General features: G+C 45.1%; 1 protein-coding gene across 1 annotated transcript in view; it reads right to left on the minus strand.

Annotated features, from left to right (window-relative positions):
• Positions 1-23,940, minus strand: part of LOC121272105 (nuclear receptor ROR-alpha A) — a 301,155-nt gene that overhangs the window by 162,059 nt on the left and 115,156 nt on the right. The window contains exon 4 of the mRNA XM_041178549.1: positions 1,375-1,761. Coding sequence (XP_041034483.1) covers positions 1,375-1,761 — 387 coding nt within the window. The remainder of the gene's footprint in view (positions 1-1,374; positions 1,762-23,940) is intronic.

Below are 23,940 nucleotides of genomic sequence, written 5' to 3' on the forward strand. Positions count from 1 at the left end.
AAGTGTCATAAAAAGCAATCACTAGGGAAGGAAACCTAGCTGATGTCCTTACCCAGTATGGCCTACACGTGACTCCATGCCCACAGTAATGTTGCTGACGATAAACTTCCCTCTGAATCAATCTGGAAACCGACTCTGTTGTCAAGGAGGTGTTTCACCGCCAGTTTCTCAAGGACAATTAGGAATGGGTAATATATGCTGATCTTGCCAGTGATGTCCACATTGCAAGAAAGAATGCTAAAAAATGCACCCTTGGGCTAAGTCCAATCTCCAAGACCATCCTTAACCAAGATATGTACCATCCTAAGTTCTTAAAAGTAATTTATCTCATGTTAGCCAGTGAGAATATTGCGGTACAGAAACAATGAAGAAAATGTAACTTGAAATTCTAGAACAAAAGTAATCACATTTATTGTCAATTTTGTGTTTTTATATCAGTGGTAAATTTGTTAACTCTTCTATTTGAGATCATGACTCCCTGAAAATGTTTGGAGTTTGTTGCAGTGGATCCTGTACAGACCTCAGCACCAAATCATTACATATTTTACAGACTTAAGGTAATTGGTAAAAGAAGCAAAAGCGATATGAGAAAAATATTTTCACACAGTGACCGGCTAGAGTCAGGAATGCACTGCCTGAGAATGTGGTGGAGGCAGGTTCAATCGAGGCATTCAAGAGGAAATTAGATGATTATTTGAAAAGGTGGTAGGGTTATGGGGAGAAGGCAGGAGAATGGTACTAGGTGGAATGCTCCCTTGGACAGTAAGATGGGCTGAATGGCCTCCTTCTGTGCTGTAACAATTCCGTGGTTCTGTGATATTTTAAGGCTGTTAATTGGCCAGCTCTGATACAAACACAAATAATCTTAGGCTCAAAACTAGCGCAGGAAATGAATCTAACTAAAACCTTTCTAAAAAAGATAACAATATAAATTTTGGGGCGTGGCCCTTTGATGTGGCATTCCATCCTGATACAGACCCCAGGGTGTAGTGTAGGAACATTACTCCTGACCATGATGGGAACAGCAGAAGAACACTGAATGGTAATAGATCCCTTTAGACTCCATCTCCCCAGACAGACTCTCCCACCCATTGCCAATGACATGGGTGAGATCAGCCATTTGAAAGCCCCACAGGTAGCGTAATTCATGAGCTCACTAGCCCACAATCTCGACTGTTCCACCCCCTGTTTTAATTTAATAGCCCAGTCCTTCCCTTGCTTCACTTCTGAATATTTTTTTCTCAAGGGCATTTAAAAATGGGCACTAAATGCTGGCCTTGCCAGCGATGCCCACATAAACGAATAATAATTTAAAAAATGTTGGTGGTTGTGCATCCCTTTTCTTCAGGGGCTGGGGGGGGGGAGGTACCTTACCTAATTCTGTCATCGAGACAGTGGGAGAGCTTTCACCGCTTGTGAAGGAGCAGTAAGGAAAGAAATCTGGCACTGCTGCGTATTCACATATGGGTTCTTGTTTAATACCATTGATGTCTAGACCGGACTGGTCCGGGGAAGGCTGAATGTCCAAATAGAAGTTGTTCATTCCTGACTCGGCTTTGCCCACTTCTGGTGTGTTCCCGTCCATGTAGAGGTTGCTGAGGTCACTGTTCAGTTCTGTGAGCCCATTGTACGTTGGAGTCAGGGGCTCTGCTTCACCAGGTTGCTGCTGGTGATCTCGCTGTTGCTGCTGCAGGCGATGCTTTTGTACCTCAGCATACAGACTGTCCCTCTGTTTCTTGGACATCCGACCAAACTTGACAGCTGCAAGAAAGAACACACACCTTCAAATGAGAAATGAACTCGGGCTTATTTACAAAACTAAACTAACCTCACAAACATCTGAACTAAACTTTCAGAAGCAGAGATTTTCTACAAACACTCTCCACAAAGTTAAAAACATCTCACCTGATATTATCTTCAAGGCTTTAAGAACATTAAACCCATTAATTTCGGGTGAGTAATATTGAGTGTTTGAGCTTTGTTTGAATGTCAAACTCTCCCCTCTCCCTATTTTGTATTCCAAAAAATTGATAGAAAACAAAAAACACATGATAGGATCCAGAGGAAATCCCACAATTTTCCTTCCATTCCAGGGACTTGAGAATGCTATCGGCAGTGCACCACTGCCCTGTTCGAGATGGCATCTTTCAAATGAGACGTTAAACCAAGGATTCATCTGGCCCCTCAGCTGGATGTTAAAGGTCCATTGGCACGAGTTCAAAGAAGAATGGCTAGTTCTGCCCTGTGTCCTGGCCAGTATTTAACCTTTAACCATCATCACTAAAATATATACACATTATATGGTCATTTCTTTCACTGCTCTTTGTGGGAGCTGGCTGTGAGAAAATTGGTTGCAATGCTTTGTTTCTACAACAATAGCTACAGTTCAGGCAGTATTTCATTGGCAGTAAAGTGCTTAGGGATGGCCCAAAGTGGTAAATGCCAGTCTCTCTTTCATTGCGCTTTGAATTTACGGGGTGTTATAAACCCAGATGGTCAAACGTCTATTGTTTCTGTGAGATTCCTGTGTTATGCGAGCAGTGAAGTTCCCCCATTTACAAGAAAGGAGTTACAGTTTCTGTTGGAATTGCAGTTGAGGAGTGTCACCTGTGTGTTATGATGATATAAAGGCACCAATCATTCATAAGACATTGTGCAAAGACACTGTGGGTCCATCTATTGATTCTAGGCACATGTGAACAGATATACATGGATAGAAAGCTTGCAGACATCACAGCTGCAGAGCTGGATGTCTGTGTTCTGTTCCAGGTCAAAGTGAAACTGAGGCTGGATCACATGACACACTTCCCTTAAAGTGATGGCATGCTGCTATCCCTTACAGACATATTAGGACAACTGAAAGACAGATTTGTCCATTAGCATTATAATTTATTTCTAGGTTATTTTTGGCTTCTTTTCTCCTCTTCCCTCCTTGTTCTTCTTGTGGGATCTGTCTCCACAGGCATCAACAAGCCTCCAGTACCTCACCCATGGATTATTCTTCATGCATGAACCTTGAGATTGAGCAGAGTTCACAGTGATGGGCAGCATAGCAGAGTCCAATTCTGTCCCCATCTGACTTTCACTCTATAACGATCAGAAGCAGAATCTTGCTATTCACCTCTTTTAGCTAATTCTAGTGCCAATTTCTGGCCCAATTAAAGAATGTAGCCAGTACGGAGTTGGCTTTCCTAGTAGACACTATGGTTACACTACAGTTTTAGTGACTGCCTTGGCAAGGAAAGCAGGAGTGGAGAATGGAAGCAAAATCTAGCGATGTCTGTTGGTAACCACAGATATACTAATTTTGTGCATTATTGAAACTGGTGGTCCATTGCTGATTTTAACCCTGTGAAGGTATCTGACCCTCCCAGACAAATACTCAGTGTGTTTCATCTACTGCAGGAAGTCCACATTGGTGTTTCTTCTCCACCAGTGGTATCCTAATCCCATGAGTGCACCCAGTTCCCAGATCCCTTTGTGTGTCTCTCCTTCACTCGCCTATCTAAATGCTCCCTAAATGTTGACAATCTGTTTCAAACATTACAGGTGCATTTCACAGCCTTATAGATCCCCGTGAGAGAAAAAAATCTCTCCTCTCCAGCCTAAAACACTTACATTCAGTCTGATGTCCCCTTTCCTCTGCTCCATTATGAATTTAACACCAGACTTGATTGCACACCGTCAATGCTGTTTGCGAGAAGATCCTATCTGTGGTGCACCTTTGGGAGTTTAAAGCATGAGGAATGATCTTGCGATTGTATATTTACTGTTAAAGTGAAATGGGATGGCATAGTGATTCTGTGGAATATGAAGTTGGTCAGTAGGGCGAATATCACAACAGCATTCCTGGGGTACTTGCATGGCTGATATTTGGACCAACTTTACATATGACTGGGAAGGTTTTGCGTCAAAATAAAAAGCTAAAACGAAATAGTGAAAGTAGCCTTTATTTGTGGAACATATGTGCACCATTGCCCATGTTAGTGCGTGCATCTCCTCCTTGCATGCACACGCATACTCACGTGGGCCACGTACACTGACCCAGGAAAGTTCGCCATAATCCAGTGTTATGCGCCTGGTGAAACTGGTAGGAGAACAGGTTTTAGATCTGAGGAGGCATGTGATATATGTCGCATACGAAATATTGCTGATATCACTGTAGCTGACCCTGGACAAGTACAGAAACAGAGACAATCACCATGGTTACAATCTCCAGGCTCAGATGGAGAGTCCCTCTCAAAGTCCCACAACCAATGAGAAGTCAGCCATTAATTGGAACAAGGGTTTCCTGATTGGTAAACCTGGTGTCTCACCACAAATAACACACTTTGGAAAAGAAATTTAGTCAGAAAATATTTAAATGTGACATTTATTCAAATATACTTGTTTGCTCCAGGATTAAACAGAGGCAGACATTCTGCAACAAGACACATACAATTATTTTTCCACAAAACAGAACAGGTTCCAGGACGAATCCCAAACTTTGGGAGAGCGAGAGAAAAATGGGAGCAGGTTTAAATAAAACAGGAAGGTCCTGGAAATACTCAGCAGGTTTGGAAGCAGAGCTAGCATTTCAGGTCGATGACCCTTCGTCAGGACTGGGAGTTGCTTAGGGATGTAACAGCTTTTAAACAGGGCAGGAGAACAAGGGAGAGGAGGAAAAGACCAAAAGGGAAGATCTGTGGTAGGGCAGAAAGCGGGAGAGGTTAAATGACAAAAAGGACGACAAGTGCAAGGCAAAGAGAAGTGACAAGATGTGTCTAGATGAAGTGTAAAACATGAAAAGCAGAATCATCGCCAACAACGGCTGTCTCCCGACAGAATGACAGCAGAGGTTATGATCTAGAATTGCTGAACTCACTGGAGTTTGGAAGGTTGTAAAGTGCCTTGCCAAAGGATTTAGTTACTCCTCGGGTTTACGTTGTGTTTCACTGGGGCAATATAGGAGGTGCAGGGCAGAAAGGTCAGAGCGGGAATGGGGCAGAGAATTAATTGGACAGCGGAGCTGGAAGCTCGAGGTCAAGCTTGTGGACTAAATGGAGATGTCCTGCAAAACAATCGGCCACCCTCAATGTTGAGGAGATCATGTCGTGAGTAGTGAAAACTGTGTCGTCAACTGAAAGAAGTACAAGTACCAGTGAGGCACTGTTTCACCTGAAAGGACTGTTCTGGCCATTGACAATAAGAAGGAAGGAGGTGAAAGAGCACATGGTGCAGCTCCTGTGCTTGGAAGGGAACTTGGAGAGGGTGTTGGGGGTGACTGAGGAGTGGACCTACAAATAAAAGGTGTTTCTACAGAAAGGTATATGGGTCCTGGCTATATCACTGTCCTTTCCTGGGATATGTGGAGCATCGTTTTTCCCTATTCAGGTCCCCTTCCCTTCCCTTTTTCCCCAGTGTACTGAAGATTATTTTGCTGTTGTTTCTTGCTAAATTGGAAGGTTTTGTTAACTCTGCTTCCAATTTCCGTTTCTTACCTCTCCTTCACATTATCAATCTCCAACTCTTCCCTTCCCTTCTTTCATGTCTCTGTCTCCATTTTTTGAATAGCTTATATGGGCTAATATTCACTTTAAGCTCACTGACTCCCACAGCTACTTCAACTACACTTCCTCACATCCCTCTTCCTGTGTCAATTCCATTCTCTCAGTTTCTCTCTCCCCGCTGCATCTGTTCTGATATTTCCATCTTCCCATCAGCGTCTCCAGTGTGTCTTCCTCACTGGAGAATTGCTGTTATGTTACAATGATAGGAGCACCAATCGCAGATAAGGGATTGTGTAAACATGTTTAGATTAGTCACATGGGAACATTGATACATGGATAGAAAGTGTGAGGACTATCCCATTTCCCACACTTCTGCTCTCACCCCTTCCCCCTCCCTCAAGGGTGCTCCCTGTGTCCTCATCTTCCACTGCGCACTCAACACATCATCCTCTGTCATTTCACTAGCTCCCGGTTGATACCACCGCCAAAGACATCTTCCTCTCCCCTCCCCATTCAACCTTCTGAGGAGGCCATTCCCCCCATGACACCTTGGTTCACTCCTCCATCACTCCCAACACCTCCCTTCCCTTTCTCATGTCACCTTTCCATGGAAGCACAGGAGATACAACACTTGCCATTTTGGCTCCTCCCTTCTCAAGAGCCAAACAATCCTTCCAGATTTACTTGTACTTCTTTCACGATGCAGTCCACTCTGAATTGGGGAGGCCAAACACAGATTTGGTGATTGCTTTTATGGAACATCTCCTATCAGCTCACAGACATGAGCCTGATCTTCTGGCTGCCTGTCATCTTAATCTCAGCTCTCCTGCCACTCTTCAGTCCACGGCTTCCTAGCCCATTCCACAGAAGCTCAATGTAAACTCAAGGAACAACATTTCACCTTTCGACAGGGCATCGTACAATCTTCCATCTCGCCCCTGAGTTCAACGTTTTCAGACCCTAATTCTTGCTTCCGATAATTTGTTTTGGGGGGGTTAGTGGGGAGGAGAATAGAAGCTGTTGGTGATGATTCCGTTTTTCATATTTACACCTTCTCTGGCACATCTTTTGTTTCATTTTTTAACATAATCCCATTGCCTTGCAACTATCACGCCTTTTCTCATCTAATCTCTTCACCTTCCACTCTGCCTCAGGCCTTCCCTTTTGCTCCTTCCCCACCTTTCCGTCCTTCCATTTTCCCCCCCTTTCTCCACCTCTCTCTCTTGCTTCAAAGATGTTGCATCTCTAAGGTATTCCCATTCTGACAAAACAGTCATTGACCTGAAACATTAACTGTGTTCCTCTCTTCACAGGTATGGCCAGACCTGCTGAGCATTTCCAGCATTTTTATTTCCACAACATTTGCCCTCGGACCTGTGACTCACCCCACGCTTTAAGGTCAGGGCTGGTCACACAGGAGGGTCCTGGACCCTTAACTGGGCAAGCAGGGAAGAATGTCCACCACACCCAACTCCCGAGGGACTGTTTTGCGGGTACGGTCCTCCACAGCACGCCAGGGAAAACCTTTCACATCCACTGGCCGGTTCTGGGGTTGCCCACCCTCCAGGGAATATGGCCAATCACCGTTGGCAACTGTTAACAGGTTCTGAGAAACCCAGTCTGACAGCCAGGGATGGGCTCAGTCAGCTCACAGCGGCTCATACAGAAGCAGCTGGAAATGTGAACAGTTCTTTAATAAGGGCGCCATCTGCACTTTGGAAGCTGGAAGGATCTCCCCACCTCCCACCAAGCTGAGGGAGTTGGCCACCTAGAGCGCCACGAGGCGAGATTCCCCCTTCCCCCTTCTCGCTATCTGTCACGTGTCCTCTTTACTTCCTGCTCCACTGTAGCCATCTCCTCTCCTTTTGATTCAAACCTGGGAAAGGGGAATAAGACAGCATGTTAACAGAAGAATAACCTTAATTAAATTCATCAAGTGTGCGATAATACACGTGAAAAATCACTTAGTCATGTTAGAGCAGTAGAACCTCTGAATTTGGAAGAGACCACGAGGCCCCTTTTCACAGCCTGTGTTTATGCTCCATTCCCCAGATATAAAAGCCAAGGCAAAGATGGAGAAACTTGGGTAAATCGATCTTCTATTTTTGGGTCTTCTTGTTGGTGCTGAGGGAGGGTGGGGCCAGAATTTGCCCAGTGCCCAGTCCACACAGGCTGGTGTTTCAATCCTTCTGCCTTGTCTTCTGTTTGTAATGCGAGCATTGTGTGTGTGCGCTCCAGTGTCTGCAGCTCCCTTACCTCATCTGGCATTTTCCCAATAACCCTCAACTCCCTCTGCGTGAATAATCCCTTGGCAATAGTTCTTCCTGGTGTCCTGGCTAATATTTATTGTTTGATCAACGTGATAAGAACAGGTTGTCTGGTCAATAGCTCATCGTTATTTGTCAGAATTTGCTGTATGCAAATTGGTTGTCCTGTTTCTTATACTGAAATGTGACTATATGTCCAAGGTCCCTCATTGGCTGGGAAACACTGTGGGGCATCCCGAACTTATGAAAGACGCCACGTAAATACAATCTTTGTTTTCCTGTTTCCTGCTTTCAAATGCATGGCCACATGTCCACAGAAACCCGCAGCAAAATCCTTTTTCTGCAGCTCCTCCCTCTCTCATGCTCCATTACTTTGCAAAATTCCGTCCACCTTTAAAACATGAATGGACACACCGCCAATGGAAGCTGTGACTTGATTTGCTCCATTGTCAAACCTCTATCCTGAGCCAGCCAGTGTGTGTGAGAGAGAGAGAGAGAGAGAGAGGGCAATCTGAGAGTTTAGAGGACTATATTTAAGGCTCCACAGATTGGCTTACGTTCTTTAAATACAGGGGTCACATTATGCATGTTGGCTGACTACAGTTGGGGCACAGTGACAGAGGCATCACTCTCCCTGTAAAGCCTGTGGAAGGTCGTTTATAGGGATGCTTCCTCTCAATCATCTACTTCCAATAGGTAAAAACAAAAAACTGCGGATGCTGGAAATCCAAAACAAAAACAGAATTACCTGGAAAAACTCAGCAGGTCTGGCAGCATCGGCGGAGAAGAAAAGAGTTGACATTTCGAGTCCTCATGACCCTTCAACAGAACTAGGCGAATCCAAGGAGAGGGGTGAAATATAAGCTGGTTTAAGGAGGGGGGGGGTGGGAAGAGAGAAGTTGGGGGGGGGGTGTGGTTGTAGGGACAAGCAAGCAGTGATAGAAGCAGATAATCAAAAGATGTCACAGACAAAAGAACAAAAGAACACAGAGGTGTTGAAGTTGGTGATATTATCTAAACGAATGTGCTAATTAAGAATGGATGGTAGGGCACTCAAGGTACAGCTCTGGTGGGGGTGGGGTGGAAAGACTAGCAGGGCATAAAAAATTTAAAAATAATGGAAATAGGTGGGAAAAGAAAAATCTATATAAATTATTGGAAAAAACAAAAGGAAGGGGGAAGAAACAGAAAGGGGGTGGGGATGGAGGAGGGAGCTCAAGATCTAAAGTTGATGAATTCAATATTCAGTCTGGAAGGCTGTAAAGTGCCTAGTCGGAAGATGAGGTGTTGTTCCTCCAGTTTGCATTGAGCTTCACTGGAACAATGCAGCAAGCTAAGGACAGACATGTAGGCAAGAGAGCAGGGTGGAGTGTTAAAATGGCAAGCAACAGGGAGGTTTGGGTCATTCTTGCGGACAGACCGCAGGTGTTCTGCAAAGCGGTCGCCCAGTTTATGTTTAGTCTCTCCAATGTAGAGGAGACCGCATTGGGAGCAACGAATGCAGTAGACTAAGTTGGGGGAAATGCAAGTGAAATGCTGCTTCACTTGAAAGGAGTGTTTGGGCCCTTGGACGGTGAGGAGAGAGGAAGTGAAGGGGCAGGTGTTGCATCGTTTGCTTGGGCATGGGGAGGTGCCATAGGTGGGGATTGAGGAGTAGGGGGTGATGGAGGAGTGGACCAGGGTGTCCCGGAGGGAATGATCCCTACGGAATGCCGCCGGGGGGGTGAAGGGAAGATGTGTTCGGTGGTGGCATCATGCTGGAGTTGGCAGAAATGGTGCAGGATGATCCTTTGAATGTGGAGGCTGGTGGGGTGATAAGTGAGGACAAGGGGGACCCTATCATGTTTTTGGGAGGGAGGAGAAGGCGTGAGGGTGGATGCGCGGGAGATGGGCCGGACACGGTTGAGGGCCTTGTCAACGACCGTGGGTGGAAAACCTCGGTTAAGGAAGAAGGAGGACATGTCAGAGGAACTGTTTTTGAAGGTAGCATCATCGGAACAGATGCGATGGAGGCGAAGGAACTGAGAGAATGGAATGGAGTCCTTACAGGAAGCGGGGTGTGAGGAGCTGTAGTCGAGGTAGTTATGGGAGTCGGTAGGCTTGTAATGGATATTGGTGGACAGTCTATCACCAGAAATTGAGACAGAGAGGTCAAGGAAGGGAAGGGAAGTGTCAGAGATGGACCATGTGAAAATGATGGAGGGGTGGTGATTGGAAGCAAAATTAATAAATTTTTCCAAGTCCCGACGAGAGCATGAAGCAGCACCGAAGTAATCATCGATGTACTGGAGAAAGAGTTGTGGAAGGGGGCCGGAGTAGGACTGCAACAAGGAATGTTCCACATACCCCATAAAGAGACAGGCATAGCTGGGGCCCATGCGGGTACCCATAGCCACACCTTTTATTTGGAGGAAGTGAGAGGAGTTGAAGGAGAAATTGTTCGGCGTGAGAACAAGTTCAGCCAGACGGAGGAGAGTAGTGGTGGATGGGGATTGTTTGGGCCTCTGTTCGAGGAAGAAGCTAAGGGCCCTCAGACCATCCTGGTGGGGGATGGAGGTGTAGAGGGATTGGTGAAGAGGAAGCGGTTGGGGCCAGTGAACTGGAAATTGTTGATGTGACGTAAGGTGTCAGAGGAATCACGGATTAGGTGGGAAGGGACTGGACAAGGGGAGAGTGAAGGGAGTCAAGATAACGAGAAATGAGTTCCGTGGGGCAGGAGCAAGCTGACACGATCGGTCTACCGGGACAGTTCTGTTTCTGGATTTTGGGTAGGAGGTAGAAGCAGGCCGTCCAAGGTTGGGCGACTATCAGGTTGGAAGCTGTGGGAGGAAGATCCCCAGAGGAGATGAGGTCAGTGACAGTCCTGGAAACAATGGCTTGATGTTCAGTGGTGGGGTCATGGTCCAGGGAGAGGTAGGAGGAAGTGTCTGCGAGTTGACACTCAGCCTCCGCGAGGTAGAGGTCAGTGCGCCAGACAACAACAGCACCACCCTTGTCAGTGGGTTTGATGACAATGTCAGAGTTGGACCTGAGAGAACGGAGTGCAGTAAGTTCAGAGAGAGACAGATTAGAATGGGTGCGAGGAGCAGAGAAATTGAGACGACTAATGTCGCGCCGACAGTTCTCAATGAAAAGATCAAGAGAAGGTAAGAATCCAGAGGGAGGGGTCCAGGTGGAGGGAGAATATTGGAGGTGGGTAAAAGGATCCGTTGAACGGGTTCCAATAGGGTTTCATAGGCTGGTATAGCAGGAGGAGGAGATTTGACCCATTCTGACCTCTCCCTTAGCTCATTTGCTGCTGAAACCCTCACCTGTAACTTTGTTACCTCTGGACTTAACCATTTCAATCCACTCTTGGCAGGACTCCCATTTCCCAGCCTTCATAAATCTGACAACATCCAGAACTCTGCTCCCCGTGTCCTAACCTGCAGCAAGTCCCATTCGCCTAGCACCCCTGTGCTGCTGACCTATATCGCTAAAGGTGCTTTATAAGTGTTTTTACTGCTGTTGTGGCTCTTTGGAAGAGCTATCCAATGGGCTGCAGCGGTTCAAGGAGGCGCCTCACCCCCACCTTCTCAAGGGCAACTAGGAATGGACAGTAAATGCTGGTCCAGCCAGCGACACCCACATCCCATGGAAGAATAGGAGAAAATCCCAATAACGTTGCTTCTTTCCCATGGCCCTGAAATTTTCCCCCTTCGAGTATTTATCCAATTTCCATTCCTTGGTAGTGCATTCCAGATTAAAACAATTTACTGTGTAAATAAAATTCACCTCGTCTCCCCACCTGGCTGTTTGACCAATTATCTTCAATCTGTCTCCTTTGACTCCTGACCCTTCTGCCACTGGAAACAATTCCTTATCATTTACTCTTCATGATTCTGAACACCTCCATTAAATCTCCCCTTAACCTTCTCTGCTGTAAGGAGAGCAATTCCAGCTCCTCCTGTCTCTCCCTATAACTAAATTCTCGCATCCCTGGTCCTATTCTAGTAACCTTCTGCACTCTTACCAGGGCCTTGAATCTGGTCCTAAAGTGTCATCCTCAGAATTTGATACAATACTCTAGCTGAGGCTGAATGAGTATTTTACAAAGGTGTACCCTATGCCTTTATTAGAATCTCAAGGGTCCCCCATGCTTTCAAGAAAATATAAACAGAAACAACAGGAGAACTGGGCCATAAGGCCCCTTGAGCTTGCTCCACCATCCAATAAGATCTTCAAACCCAACTTCACTTTCCCTCAGAATCCCATATCCCCTGAACCCTTAGAGTCCAAAATTCTGTCAACCTCAGCCTTGAATATACTCAACAGCTGAGCTTGCACAGTTTTCTGGGATAGAGAACTTTAAAGATTCATAGTCTCTGAGTGAAGGGATTGCTCCTTACCTCAGTCCCAAACAGCCAAATCCTTATTCTGAGATAATGCCCCCTAGTTCTCGAGCCTCCAGCCAGGGAAAGTAGTCTCTCACTGACCACCCTGTGAAGCTCTCTCAGAATCTGATATGTTTAAATGAGATCACTTCTCATTCTTCTAAATCCCAGAGAGCGGAGGCTTAATTTATTCAATCTCTCCTCAAAGGAGAGCCCTTCAGTCCCAGGAACTGATTCAGCGAATCATCGTTGCCTCTGCTCTAGGGAAAGTGTATATCCTTCATTAGGTTAGGAGACCAAAACAGTGCAGAGTGCTCCAGGGTATGGTCTCACCAAAGCTCTGAGCTATAGCAGCAAGACTTCCTTATTCTGGTATTCCAGGAAAGGCCAACATATCATGTGCCTTCCAAATTGCTTGCTGGAACTGCATGTTAACTTTCTGCTCCTTGTTAAATCACTCCGAACACCAACTTTCAATATTTTCTCAGCATTTAAAAACTGTTGTATTTCTATTCCGCCCAAAGTTCTAATTTCCACAAGTTATACTCAATCCGCCACTTTCTTGCCTGCTCAACAAATCGAGATTCTTTTACAGACTTGTTGTGTCCTCCTGACCTGACACTTGGTGTTTGCACTTAGTCTGGCATCATCAGCGCGTTGGGATACATTACACTCTGTTCCTTCATTGTAAATAGCCGGGACAGCAGGGGGCGGGCAGGTCAGGGGGTGTACGGTTGTTACTGGAGGGGGGGGGGTCAGTACCACGGGGGTGGGGTTGGGTCGGTGGGGGTGGGGTGGGGGGGGGCAGGCCTTCTGGGCTGTGGGGGATCAAGTTGGGTCGGGGAGAATCCCATGGGGGGTTGGGGAATAACATGTGGGGGGGGGGGGTGTAGTCGGAGGAGTAGGGTGACACCCCGGGAGGGTCGGGGGTGTGGGGGCGGTCTCGTGGGGGCGAGGGGGAGGGCGGGGGCAGTATGTGTCTCTACAATAGTTACCCAGTAGTTAGAAGAGGTTTTAATTACTCTAACTCTTTCTGAGTAACTATTTGTGTAACAGAGCCGGAACCATCTGAAGTTTGTGATTTAAATTGCATTTCCGAATGCTTCCCAGAGCAGGGCAACTGCCCAGAGGAAGTCTGCACTTCTGGGCAATTGCTGCGCAAACCCTGACCTTTGACATTCCGAGAGGGGTATTACCCCCCGCCCCCCCACCCCCACAAAACCCGACAGTGGGGAGCTCAGAAGTTACGGCCCCTTATCTTCTATAACAACCCGGTGCGTGGCACCTTATTGAATGCCTTGTGAAAATCAAATTATTACATTCACTAGTTTATCCACTCTGGCAGCTCTATCCACAAAAAAAAACTCTAAACAGGTTTGTCAAACATTATTTCCCTTCCATAAAAACATGCAGGGCCCCGCCCACCACGGGGATTGTCAAATCATTCCGAAAGTTAATGGGTGTTTAGCGGGCACACCACATCCCTCCCCCACCACCTTCCCTCACCCAAGTGGGTCCCACCACAGTGGGGCCGCAAAATCCTGGCCGTAAACTTTGCCTAGCCATATTCCGATTTTCTCAGTGCCCTGCTACCACTTCTGTGGAGGAACCGAGGGCTGCGATTTTATGACCCTGCTCGCCGTTGGGATCTTCTGGTCCCACCAAGAGTCAATGGGCTTTTGACTTGCCCGTCACATCATCCCCGCAACCCCCCCCACCCCCCGGTGGGTTCTGGCCATGGAGGAGCCAGAAAATCTCAGCTAAGAACTTGGGGGGCACAACTTTAGAACCAGGGGTCTCCCATTTAAGAAGGAAAGGGGGAGGAATGTCTTCTCTCAGGGGGTGGTTAGGCTTTGGAATTCTGTTCCACACAGAGCAGCAGGGCTGGGTCAATGAATAGTTTCAAGGCTGAATTAGACAAGTTTCTGACCTGCAAGGGAGTTGAAGATCATGATGGGGCAGACAGGGAAGCGGAGTTGAGGCCACGATCAGATCAGCCATGTTCTTATTGAATGGCAGAGCAGGCTTGGTGGGCTGAATGGCCTCCTCCTGCTCTTATTTCTTATGTTCTTATAATTGATTCCAGCCTTTCCTGACAACTGATATCAGGTTTGATGGCCTGTAGTTCCCTGTATTTTCTCTCCATCTCAGTGTTTCATATGTTAACTTTCAATCCATTGGGACTATGCCAGAATCTAGGGAATTTAGAAGGTTACACCCAGTGCATCCAATGTCTCTCTGCAGTCACCTCTTTAGAAACCTAAGGTGTAGGCCCAGGGTTTATGTCAGCTTTTAGTTCCATTAATTCTCCAGTACCTTTTCTTTACTACCATTAATTACTTTAACTTCCTGACTCTCATTAGAGCCTTTGTTCTCCACTACTTCTGCTTTTTTTAATATCTTCTACTGTGAAGAAAAACTCAAAATATTTGCTTAACATCTTTGTTATTTCCTTATTCCCCATTATAATTTCTCCTGTTTCAGCCTCTGAGGAACCCACGTTTATTTTCAGTACTCCTTTTTGTTTGCACACTAGTTCGCTCATATTTTCTCCTTCTTTATCAATTTGTTGGTCATCTTTTGCCAGTGTCTAAAACTCTCTCATCCCTTAGATATTACTCTTCTTGGTAACATTATAAGCCTCTCCTTTTAATCGAATACTATCCTAAACTCTTTAATTAGCCACGGATGGATCACTTTTCCCGTGAAGAATATACAAAGAAATATACATTTGTTAAGAACTATGAAATATCTTGCTAAATGTCCATCACTGCTTATCTCCTGTCATACATTTTAATCTAATTTTCCAAAATATCTCGGTCAAACTGGCCCATATGTTTATGTAATTGTTTAAGTTTAATACTCCAGTTTCAAACTTATGCGCATCAGTCTCAAACTGAGTGTGAAATTCTAACATATTATGATCACTCTTTCCAAGAAGTTCCCTTACTATGAGATTACTAATTAACTCTTCTCAACACAAGACAAGGTCTGGTTGGTTCCACAAAGTATGATGCTGAAGACTGTCTTGAATGCATTTCCATAAACTTGACCTCCAAACTACTTTTGCCAAATTGATTTGTCCGGTCTATATGAAGATTAAATGCATTCCCTTTTACAAGCTCCTCTTATTTTTTGGTTAATACTCTGCCCATCAGTATAGCTACTGTAATGAGCTCTAAACTACTCCCACTGATGTATTCTGACCCTTGTTATTTCTTATCCATACCCATGCTAATTCCAATTCCTGTTTTTTCAAGCACAAATCCTTCACTATTGTCCTTACATCATCCTTTATTATTCGAGCTAAACCCCTCCTTTTCCCATTCTGTCTACCTTTTTGAAAAATCTGGTATAATAGTTCCCAAACTTGGTTAGCATGCAATCATACAATTTTTTCACTGTCTTATATCCTATCATCTTCAAAGATTATGTACGTAATTCATTTTATTTTGCAAAGGTAACCAGTAATTAAGCAATTTGCAATTTTTTTCTAAACATAATAGAAATTATTTACCTGTTGAAATGAAGAAAAATCATTCCATCGTTTCTGTTTCAGCATCTCTCTCCACATGGCTGCAACAATGCCACCATTGTGACTCTAAGATTAAGAAGGTACCTCGGGGAGTCAGTGCTGTGAGATACTCTGTTTGGCAGGCTCATATCTTCCGGATCCTCCTTTCCTCCCTGTACATGTTAAGAAGGCGGCTTTGCTTCGTGTCAGGTTATTTACAAAAACACTCTGGAGGGATTGCACATTCCAAACGTGTCACTTTTGATAATTTCTCCAGTAAGTAAACTACGCTCTCCACATTATTAAGTCAATTGTTAAAAAAAAAACCACGCGCGTTGTTCGAAAGCCTCAAACGTTTCCGTGACAGCACAAGAGTTTAGTCGACACTTCTGAGCTCGTCTGTGAGACAAGCCCCATCTCCAGCCCACACTAAGCTGAATTTCGTGCCGGGAATGTGCGATCATCAGTTTCACCCTGTAGAGAATCCCAACAGTTTCATTCATCTAAACAATATAGCAGAGTTCATCCGTCAGTGGTACTAACCCCAATTTAATCATGTCCACAGCTGCAAGGTCACTGTGCAGAAAGTTGCAGGTCAGCTTGGGTCACACTCGTTCCCTTGTAATTGGCTATAACATGACCTTAGGGGGTTTGACTGTATTGCTTGGGTTCTCTGACTGACTGCAGGAAAAGAGTACTGGAATAATTACTCTCAAAGTACAGTGAACTCAAAATGCTCAGAATGAGACAGAACTTTACCACTTGAGAGATCTGTGCTAACGACTTGTACAGAAGGTGCTGGTTAGAGCGTCAGGCTTAAAGGAGTTTCTGAGAGTGAGAGTGTCAGCAGGCTGATTTAACATCAAGTAATGATCAGAGTGTTCCGGCGCTTTCAATCCTACCAATACCAAACCTTTTTTGAACAAAAGGAGGGGAAGCCTGCAGGAAGCTTTTAAGTTAAATCAGCCCCAAATTTCCCTCTGGGTGGGTTGACTATTCGGTGGGTGGTGCGCTGGAAATGTGCTGCTGCAGAATTCAGGGACTGGATAATTTAATTCCCAGGCCTCATTAACATCCACTCTTCCGCAGGAGCCTGCAATCAGCAAGTGGTAGGGATCTGCTGATGCAAGGTAAGTGGCAGGGTTGGGAATCGGGCATATCCTAGAATCATAGATTGGTTACAGCACAGAAGGAGGCCATTCAGTACATCATGCCGGTGCTGGCCCTCTGTAGGAACAATTCACCTGTACTACTCCCCTGTCTTTTCCCCGTAGTCAGCAAATTTGACCTTTCCAGATAATGATCCAATTCCCTTTTGAAAGCCCCAATTGACCCTGCCTCCATTCCACTTTCAGACAGTGCATTCCAAGTTCTAATCACTCGCTGCGTGGAACAGTTTCTCCTCATGTCTCCATTGCTTCTTTTGCCAATCATCTTAAATCTGTGCCCTCTGGTTCTCGATCCTTCCACCAATGGGAACAGTTTCTTCCGACCTACTCTGTCCAGGTCCCTCATGATTTTAAACACCTCTATCAAATCTCCTCTCAGCCTTCCCTTCTCCAAGTAAAACAGTCCCAGCTTCAATCGATCTACATAACTGAAGTTCCTTATCCCCATTTTCGTGAATCTTTTCTGCATCCTCTCTAATGCCTTCACATCCTTCCTAAAGTATGGTGCCCATAACTAGATACAATACTCAGCTGAGGCCAAACCAGTGTTTTATACAAGTTTAACATAACCTCCTTGTTTTTGTACTCTGTGCCCCTATTAATAAAGCCTAGGATACTGTATGCCTTATTGACTGCTCTCTCAACATGTCCTGCCACCTCCAATGATTTACCCAGGTCCCTCTGCTCCTGCACCCCCACTTTAGAATTGTACCCTTTATTTTATATTGTCTCTCTGCCTTCTTTCTACTTCACTTCTTTGCAATAAATTTTATCTGCCACGTCCCACCTATTTCATCAATCTGTCCTTGTCCTTTCGAAGCTCTGCATTATCCTCCTCATGGTGCATAATACTTCCAAGTTCCATATCCTCTGCAACTTTTGAAATTGGGCCATACACCAAGGCCTAGGTCACAAATATATATAAGGAAGAGCTTGGGGAACTCCGCTATAAACCCTCCTCCAGCCTGAAACACATCTATTAACTACTACTCTCTGTTTCCGATCACTCAGCCAATTTCGTATCCATGTTGCTAGTGTCCCTTTTATTTCATAAGCTCTAACTTTTCTCACAAGTCACGTGGCACTTTATCGAATGCTTTTCGGAAGTCCATGTACACCACATCAACAGCATCACCCTCATTAACCCTCTCTGTTACCTCATCAAACAAACTTCAGTAAGTCAGTTAAGTACAATTTGGCCTTACCAAGTCTGTGTTGGTTTTCCTTATTTAAATCACATTTGTCCGTGTGTCTATTAATTTTGTCTCAAATTATTGTTTCTAGACGTTTTCCCAACACCGAAGTTAAGCTGACTGGCCTGTACTTGCTGGGCTTATCTTTACACTTTTTTTTAACAAGATGTGTAACGTTTGCTTTTCTCCAATTCTCTGGCACTAGCCTTGAGTCTGAGGGAGATTGGAAATTTGTGAGCAGTGCTTCCATAATTTCCACTCTATCTACCTTCAGTATCCTTGGATGAATCTCATTCAGTCCCGGTGCCTTATCAACTTTAAGTACAGACAGCCTATCTGATACCCCCTCCTTCTAGTGTCTAAATTACCTCCTCTTTCACCATGACCTGTGCAGCATCTTCTACCTAGATAAAGACAGATGCAAAGTTTTCATTTAATACCTCAACTATGCCCTCTCCCTCTCTTTGTAAGTCCCCCCTTTGGCCCCTACTTGCCCCACTCCTCCTCTTCTACCCCTTTACTATTTAATTCCTATAGAATACTTTTGAATTATCTTTTACATTAGCTGCCAGTCTCTTCTCATACTCTACTTTGCTTCTCTTATTTGTTTTTCCAATTCCCCTCTGGACCTTCTATGTTCAGCCTGGTTCTTGTTGTAATATGCCTTTAAGAGATAGCAGCATGACATCACTAGGAGAGAAATGTGTCATGCAATCTGGTCTTAATTTCACTTTTGCTTTTGAACAGAGCATACAGCACACGGCTCTGATGCTGATGTCTTCAAGTTCTCTAACTGTGTATATCTGTTCTCCAATGCCTAGTCTCAATAAGTGAACCCACAACATGTTTACTCAATCCCTAATGAGTGATTTGTGCCTTTATATCATTATAAAAATGCAACATGGTGCTCAGCAGTGGTCAAAGAGCCTGGCAGCAAGGTTAAGCACAGGTACAACATGGTGAACAGTCTTAGATCATGCTACATGGCATGAGATGACCCTCAACGTTTTGGGCAGATCACAGTGGAGTCGCAGCATCAGAGAATGTTGAGAACACAGTCTGGTGACCGTGCAGAAAAGTTTTGAAGACACAGGGCCGAGACAGAGCTCAAATAAAGAGCTGGTAAGCAGACGGATCCCTCATGGCGAGATTGCAGCACATAGCCTGTCAGTTCCGTGAGTGGGACAGCACATCCAGAGGACCAGCTCAGTCAGGGAACGTGAGTGACCAGGGAGCAGGTTGGATTGATAGCGAGTGAGGGAGAGTCAAACAAAATAAAAATCGGGCCAGGGAAAGTTATGATTATAAAGGGTGGGGCTTTGGAAAAGCGCATGAAAGTGGCTACAGCGACGCTTGTCCCAGGTAATATGGGAGACAGAAGGTCAAAGTGGTATTATCAGAATGTCTACAAAATTCTCCAGTGTGAATTGGGATGAACTGGTCTACTATCCGAATTCAGAATGTTTAAACAGTGCACAGAGCTATGGTTTCTTGATTCAGGTGTGTCTGGACCAGACAAGCAAGCCATAAAAATTCACCCAGCAATTGGGAATGAAGATCTACACGAGCTGAACACATTAGAATTAACCGAAAAAGATCAGTCTACTCTCGATCATCAGTAAAGTGATGGAAGGGGTCATCAACAGTGCTATCAAGTGGCACTTGCTTAGCAATAACCTGCTCACTGATGCGCAGTTTGGATTCTGCCAGGGCCACTCAGCTCCTGACCTCTTTACAGCCTTGGTTCAAACATGGACAAAAGAGCTGAACTCCCAAGGTGAGGTGAGAGTGACTGTCCTTGGCATCAAGGCTACATTTGATCAAGTGTGGCATCAAGGAGCCCTAGCAAAGCTGGAGTCAATGGGAATCAGGGGGAAAACTCTCCACTGGTTGGAGTCGTACCTAGCACAAAGAAAGTTAGTTGTGGTTGTTGGAGGTCAGTCATCTCAGCTCCAGGACATCACTGCAGGGGTTCCTCAGGGTAGTGTCCAAGGTCCAACCATCTTCAACTGATTCATCAGTGACCTTCCTTCCATCATAAGGTCAGAAGTGGGGATGTTCACTGATGATTGCACAATGTTCAGCACCATTCACGACTCCTCAGATACTGAAGCAGCCCATGTCTAAATGCAGCAAGACCTGGACAATATCCAGGCTTGGGCTGACAAGTGGCAAGTAACATTCACACCACACAAGTGTCAGGCCACCTCCAACAAGAGAGAATCCAACCATCGCCCTTTGACATTCAATGGCATTACCATCACTGAATCCTCCGCTATCAACATCCTGGGGGTTGCCATTGATCAGAAACTGAACTGGACTAGCCATATAAATACTGTGGCTACAAGAGTAGGTCAGAGGCTAGGAATCGTGCGATGAGTAACTCACCTCCTGACTCCCCAGAGCCTGTCCATCATCTGCAAGGTGCAAGTCAGGAGTGTGATGGATCAAAGGTTATGGGGAGAAGGTGGGAGAATGGGATTGAGAAACTTATCAGCCATGATTGAATGGCAGAACAGACTCGATGGGCCAAACGGCCTAATTTCCTATATCTTATGGTCTTATGGAATACTCCCCACTTGTCTGGATGAGTGCAACTCCCACAACACTCAAGAAGCTTGACACCATCCAGGCAAAGCAGCCCACTTGATTGGCATCACATCCACAAACTTTCACTCCCTTCACCACTGATGCACAGTAGCAGCAGTGTGTACTATCCACAAGATGCACTGCAGGAATTCACCAAAGATTCTTCACCAGCACCTTCCAAACCCACAACCACTACCATCTAGAAGGACAAGGGCAGCAGATAGATGGGAACACCAGCACCTGGAGGTTCCCCTCCAAGTCATTCACCACCCTGACTTGGAAATATATCACCGTTCTTTCACCGTCACTGGTTCAAAATCCTGGAACACCCTTTCTAACACCACAAGGGCTGCAGCGGTTCAAGAAGGCAGCTCATCACCACCTTCTCAAGGGCTACTAGGAATGGGCAATAAATGCTGGTCTGGCCAGTGAAGCTCACATCCCATGAATGAATAAAATAAGGGAAGAAAAAACAAATATCTGACAATACTAATCCCATTTTCCAGTGCCTGGCCCATAGCCCTGGAGGCTATGTCAATCCAAGTGAATACATGGAATCAGTCAGACATCACATGGCAGAAACTACCTATCGCCTCAGTTCACCTAACATTGAAATATCCAGGAAGTTTCGACGATATTAGCAGTTTCAAAGGAGCTGCAACGTTATGCTTGCAGGAGAATGCAAGTATAACAATTGATCCGGCACATTTTGCACAACACAAATGCCAGCTGCTGCAAGCAAAAAATGGCAAAATATTCAACACTACAGAAACTGTGATGATCATCATTGAAGGATGGCCTGATTCAATTCAGCATGAGCACGAACACGTGAGACCATCTTGGTTTTACTGGGATAAGCTTGGCATCTCCCGGGGAGTCATTTTTAAAGGCCGGCAGGTCATCATACCGGAATCATTGCGACCTGATATTCTTCAACAACTTCATTACTCACACATGGGCATAGATCAGATGAGAAGTCTCACAAGGGGGACAGTCTATTGCCCAGCTATGAATGGTTACATTGAAGTCATTGTCAGTAAGTGTGAGGCATGTCAGGAACATATGCCAAGTCAGCACAAAGAACTACTGATTCCACATAAAGTTCTTAGCCATCCTTGGTCCATAATTGAATCCGACCTCTTTCATGCCCATGACACTGACTTCATCATCATATTGACTACTTTACCAAATAGCCCATTATTTGACAATTGTACAATACGTCAAGCACAACTGCAATGCACACTCTAAGTGCTAGTTCCAGTTTATTTGATGTGCCTAATGTAATTATGGAAAGCGGTCCACAATTTATTGGTAAGCCATTTCAGGATACGTGTAAGAAGTGGCATATCGAACACACTACTTCTTCTCATCATTACCCTAGATCTAATGGCCTTGCTGAATGAATGATTCACATGGTGAAATCCCTAGTTCTCAAATGTAGACTGACACATTGCAAAGTTACATCTGAGAGCGACAACTTTAAGTGCAACTATTTCATCAAGCTCATATTTGGCAGACCAGTGTGTACCTATTTACCTACTCTGACCCATTCTACTCTCTCAGAAACTAGAGAGCCACTTTTAAAGCTGCAAGAGGTGACCAATGTGAAGATAAAAACGACAGTACAGAATTGCCAAGTTTACAGTTGGGCCAACATGTTCACATCCCACAGAAGGTATGTGGCAGCCAGGAACAACATCCAAGACTGCCAGTCCCACAGATCACTGTGAGCAATCAAAGACACCTCTGGGCAAGGTTACCATTACAAATTCTGGGTGTACCAGCAGATTACCTCTATGCTTCAGAGACCCATGAATTCACCAGTCCTACATATTTATGCAATGGTAACTAAACATGTGTTGTAAAAAGTTATACTTCTTTGGAAGGGTGGGTGGGGGGAAGTATCTTTAAAAAGAAAGGGGTATGTTTTACTATGCCTTTAAGGAATAGCAGCATGACATCACTAGAAGGGAAGTGTGTCAGGTGATCCAGTCTTAGTTGCACTTTCGCTTTTGAGCAAAGCACACGCGTACACACACGCGCGCACGCGCGCACGCACACACACGTACACGCGCGCACGCACACACACGTACACGCGCGCACACACACACACGTACACGTGCACACGCACACACACGTACACGCGCACACGCACACACATGTACACGCGCGCACGCACACAGACACACACACAGAAACACACACACACACACACACATGCGTGCGCGCACACTTACACACAAAGCTCTGGCGATGATGTCTTTAAGCTTCCTCTCCATATATATCTATTCCCATGTGCCTAGTTTTAATAAATGAACCCACATGTTTACCCAATGCCTGATGAGTGCTGCCTTTATATCATTATAACGGCACGACAGTTCTCAATTTTATTATCCACCTGACATCTGTCACAAGCACACTTTTTTCTGCTTCATCTTAATCTCAATCTCTTCCATCATCCAGCAATGTCTGGATTTATTTTCCCCACCTTTCCTATTTGTGGGTTTATACATTGACTGTACCCAAACTATCTCTTCTTTAAAGGCAGCCCATTGTTCAGTTACAGTTTTTCCTGTTAATCTTTGATTCAAATTTACCTGGGCCTGATCCATTCTTACCTGATTGAAGTTGGCTCTCCCCCAGTTAATTATTCTTATTCTGGTTTGGTCTTTGTCTTTTCCATAGTCAGCATAAAGCCTTATGATACAATGATCACTGTTCCCTAAATGTTCCCCTACTGACATTTGATCCACTTGGCCCACCTCATTCCTAGGAACCAGGTCCAGTAGTGCCTTCTTTCTTGTTGGACTAGAAAATTCCCCTGAATGTTGTAGAAACTTCTCCTGAATGCGCTTCAGGAACTCTTGCCTTTCTCTGTCCTTTGCAATGCTACAATTCCAGTCTATATCCAGACAAGTAAAGCCCTCCATTATAGCTACTTTATAATTCTTGTACCTCTCTATAATTTCTTTGCAAATTTGTTCCTCCACTTCTTTCCCACTCGTTGGTGGTCTATAGGCTACACTGAACAATGTAAGTACACTTTTTTATTCCTTAGCTCTAGCCAAATTGATTCTGTCCTTGATACCTCTGGGACATCCTTTCTCTCTCTGGAACTGCAATGTTATCCTTAATCAGTCCTGCCTCCCCGCCCTCCTTCCTCCCTTTCCTATCATTCCTGAACACCTTGTATCCATGAATATCTAATACGCAGTCTTGCCCTTTTAAGAGCCAGGTCTCTGTTACCACCACTGTAGTGTGTTGAAAATTGCATTGTGCATTTTGTCCACTTGAGGGAACCATACACAATGTACCAGCAGAGGGAGTGAAAAGGGATTATGAAGGA

This window comes from Carcharodon carcharias, chromosome 32, assembly GCF_017639515.1.
Source record: "Carcharodon carcharias isolate sCarCar2 chromosome 32, sCarCar2.pri, whole genome shotgun sequence".
In the NCBI taxonomy this organism is placed as follows: Eukaryota; Metazoa; Chordata; class Chondrichthyes; order Lamniformes; family Lamnidae; genus Carcharodon; species Carcharodon carcharias.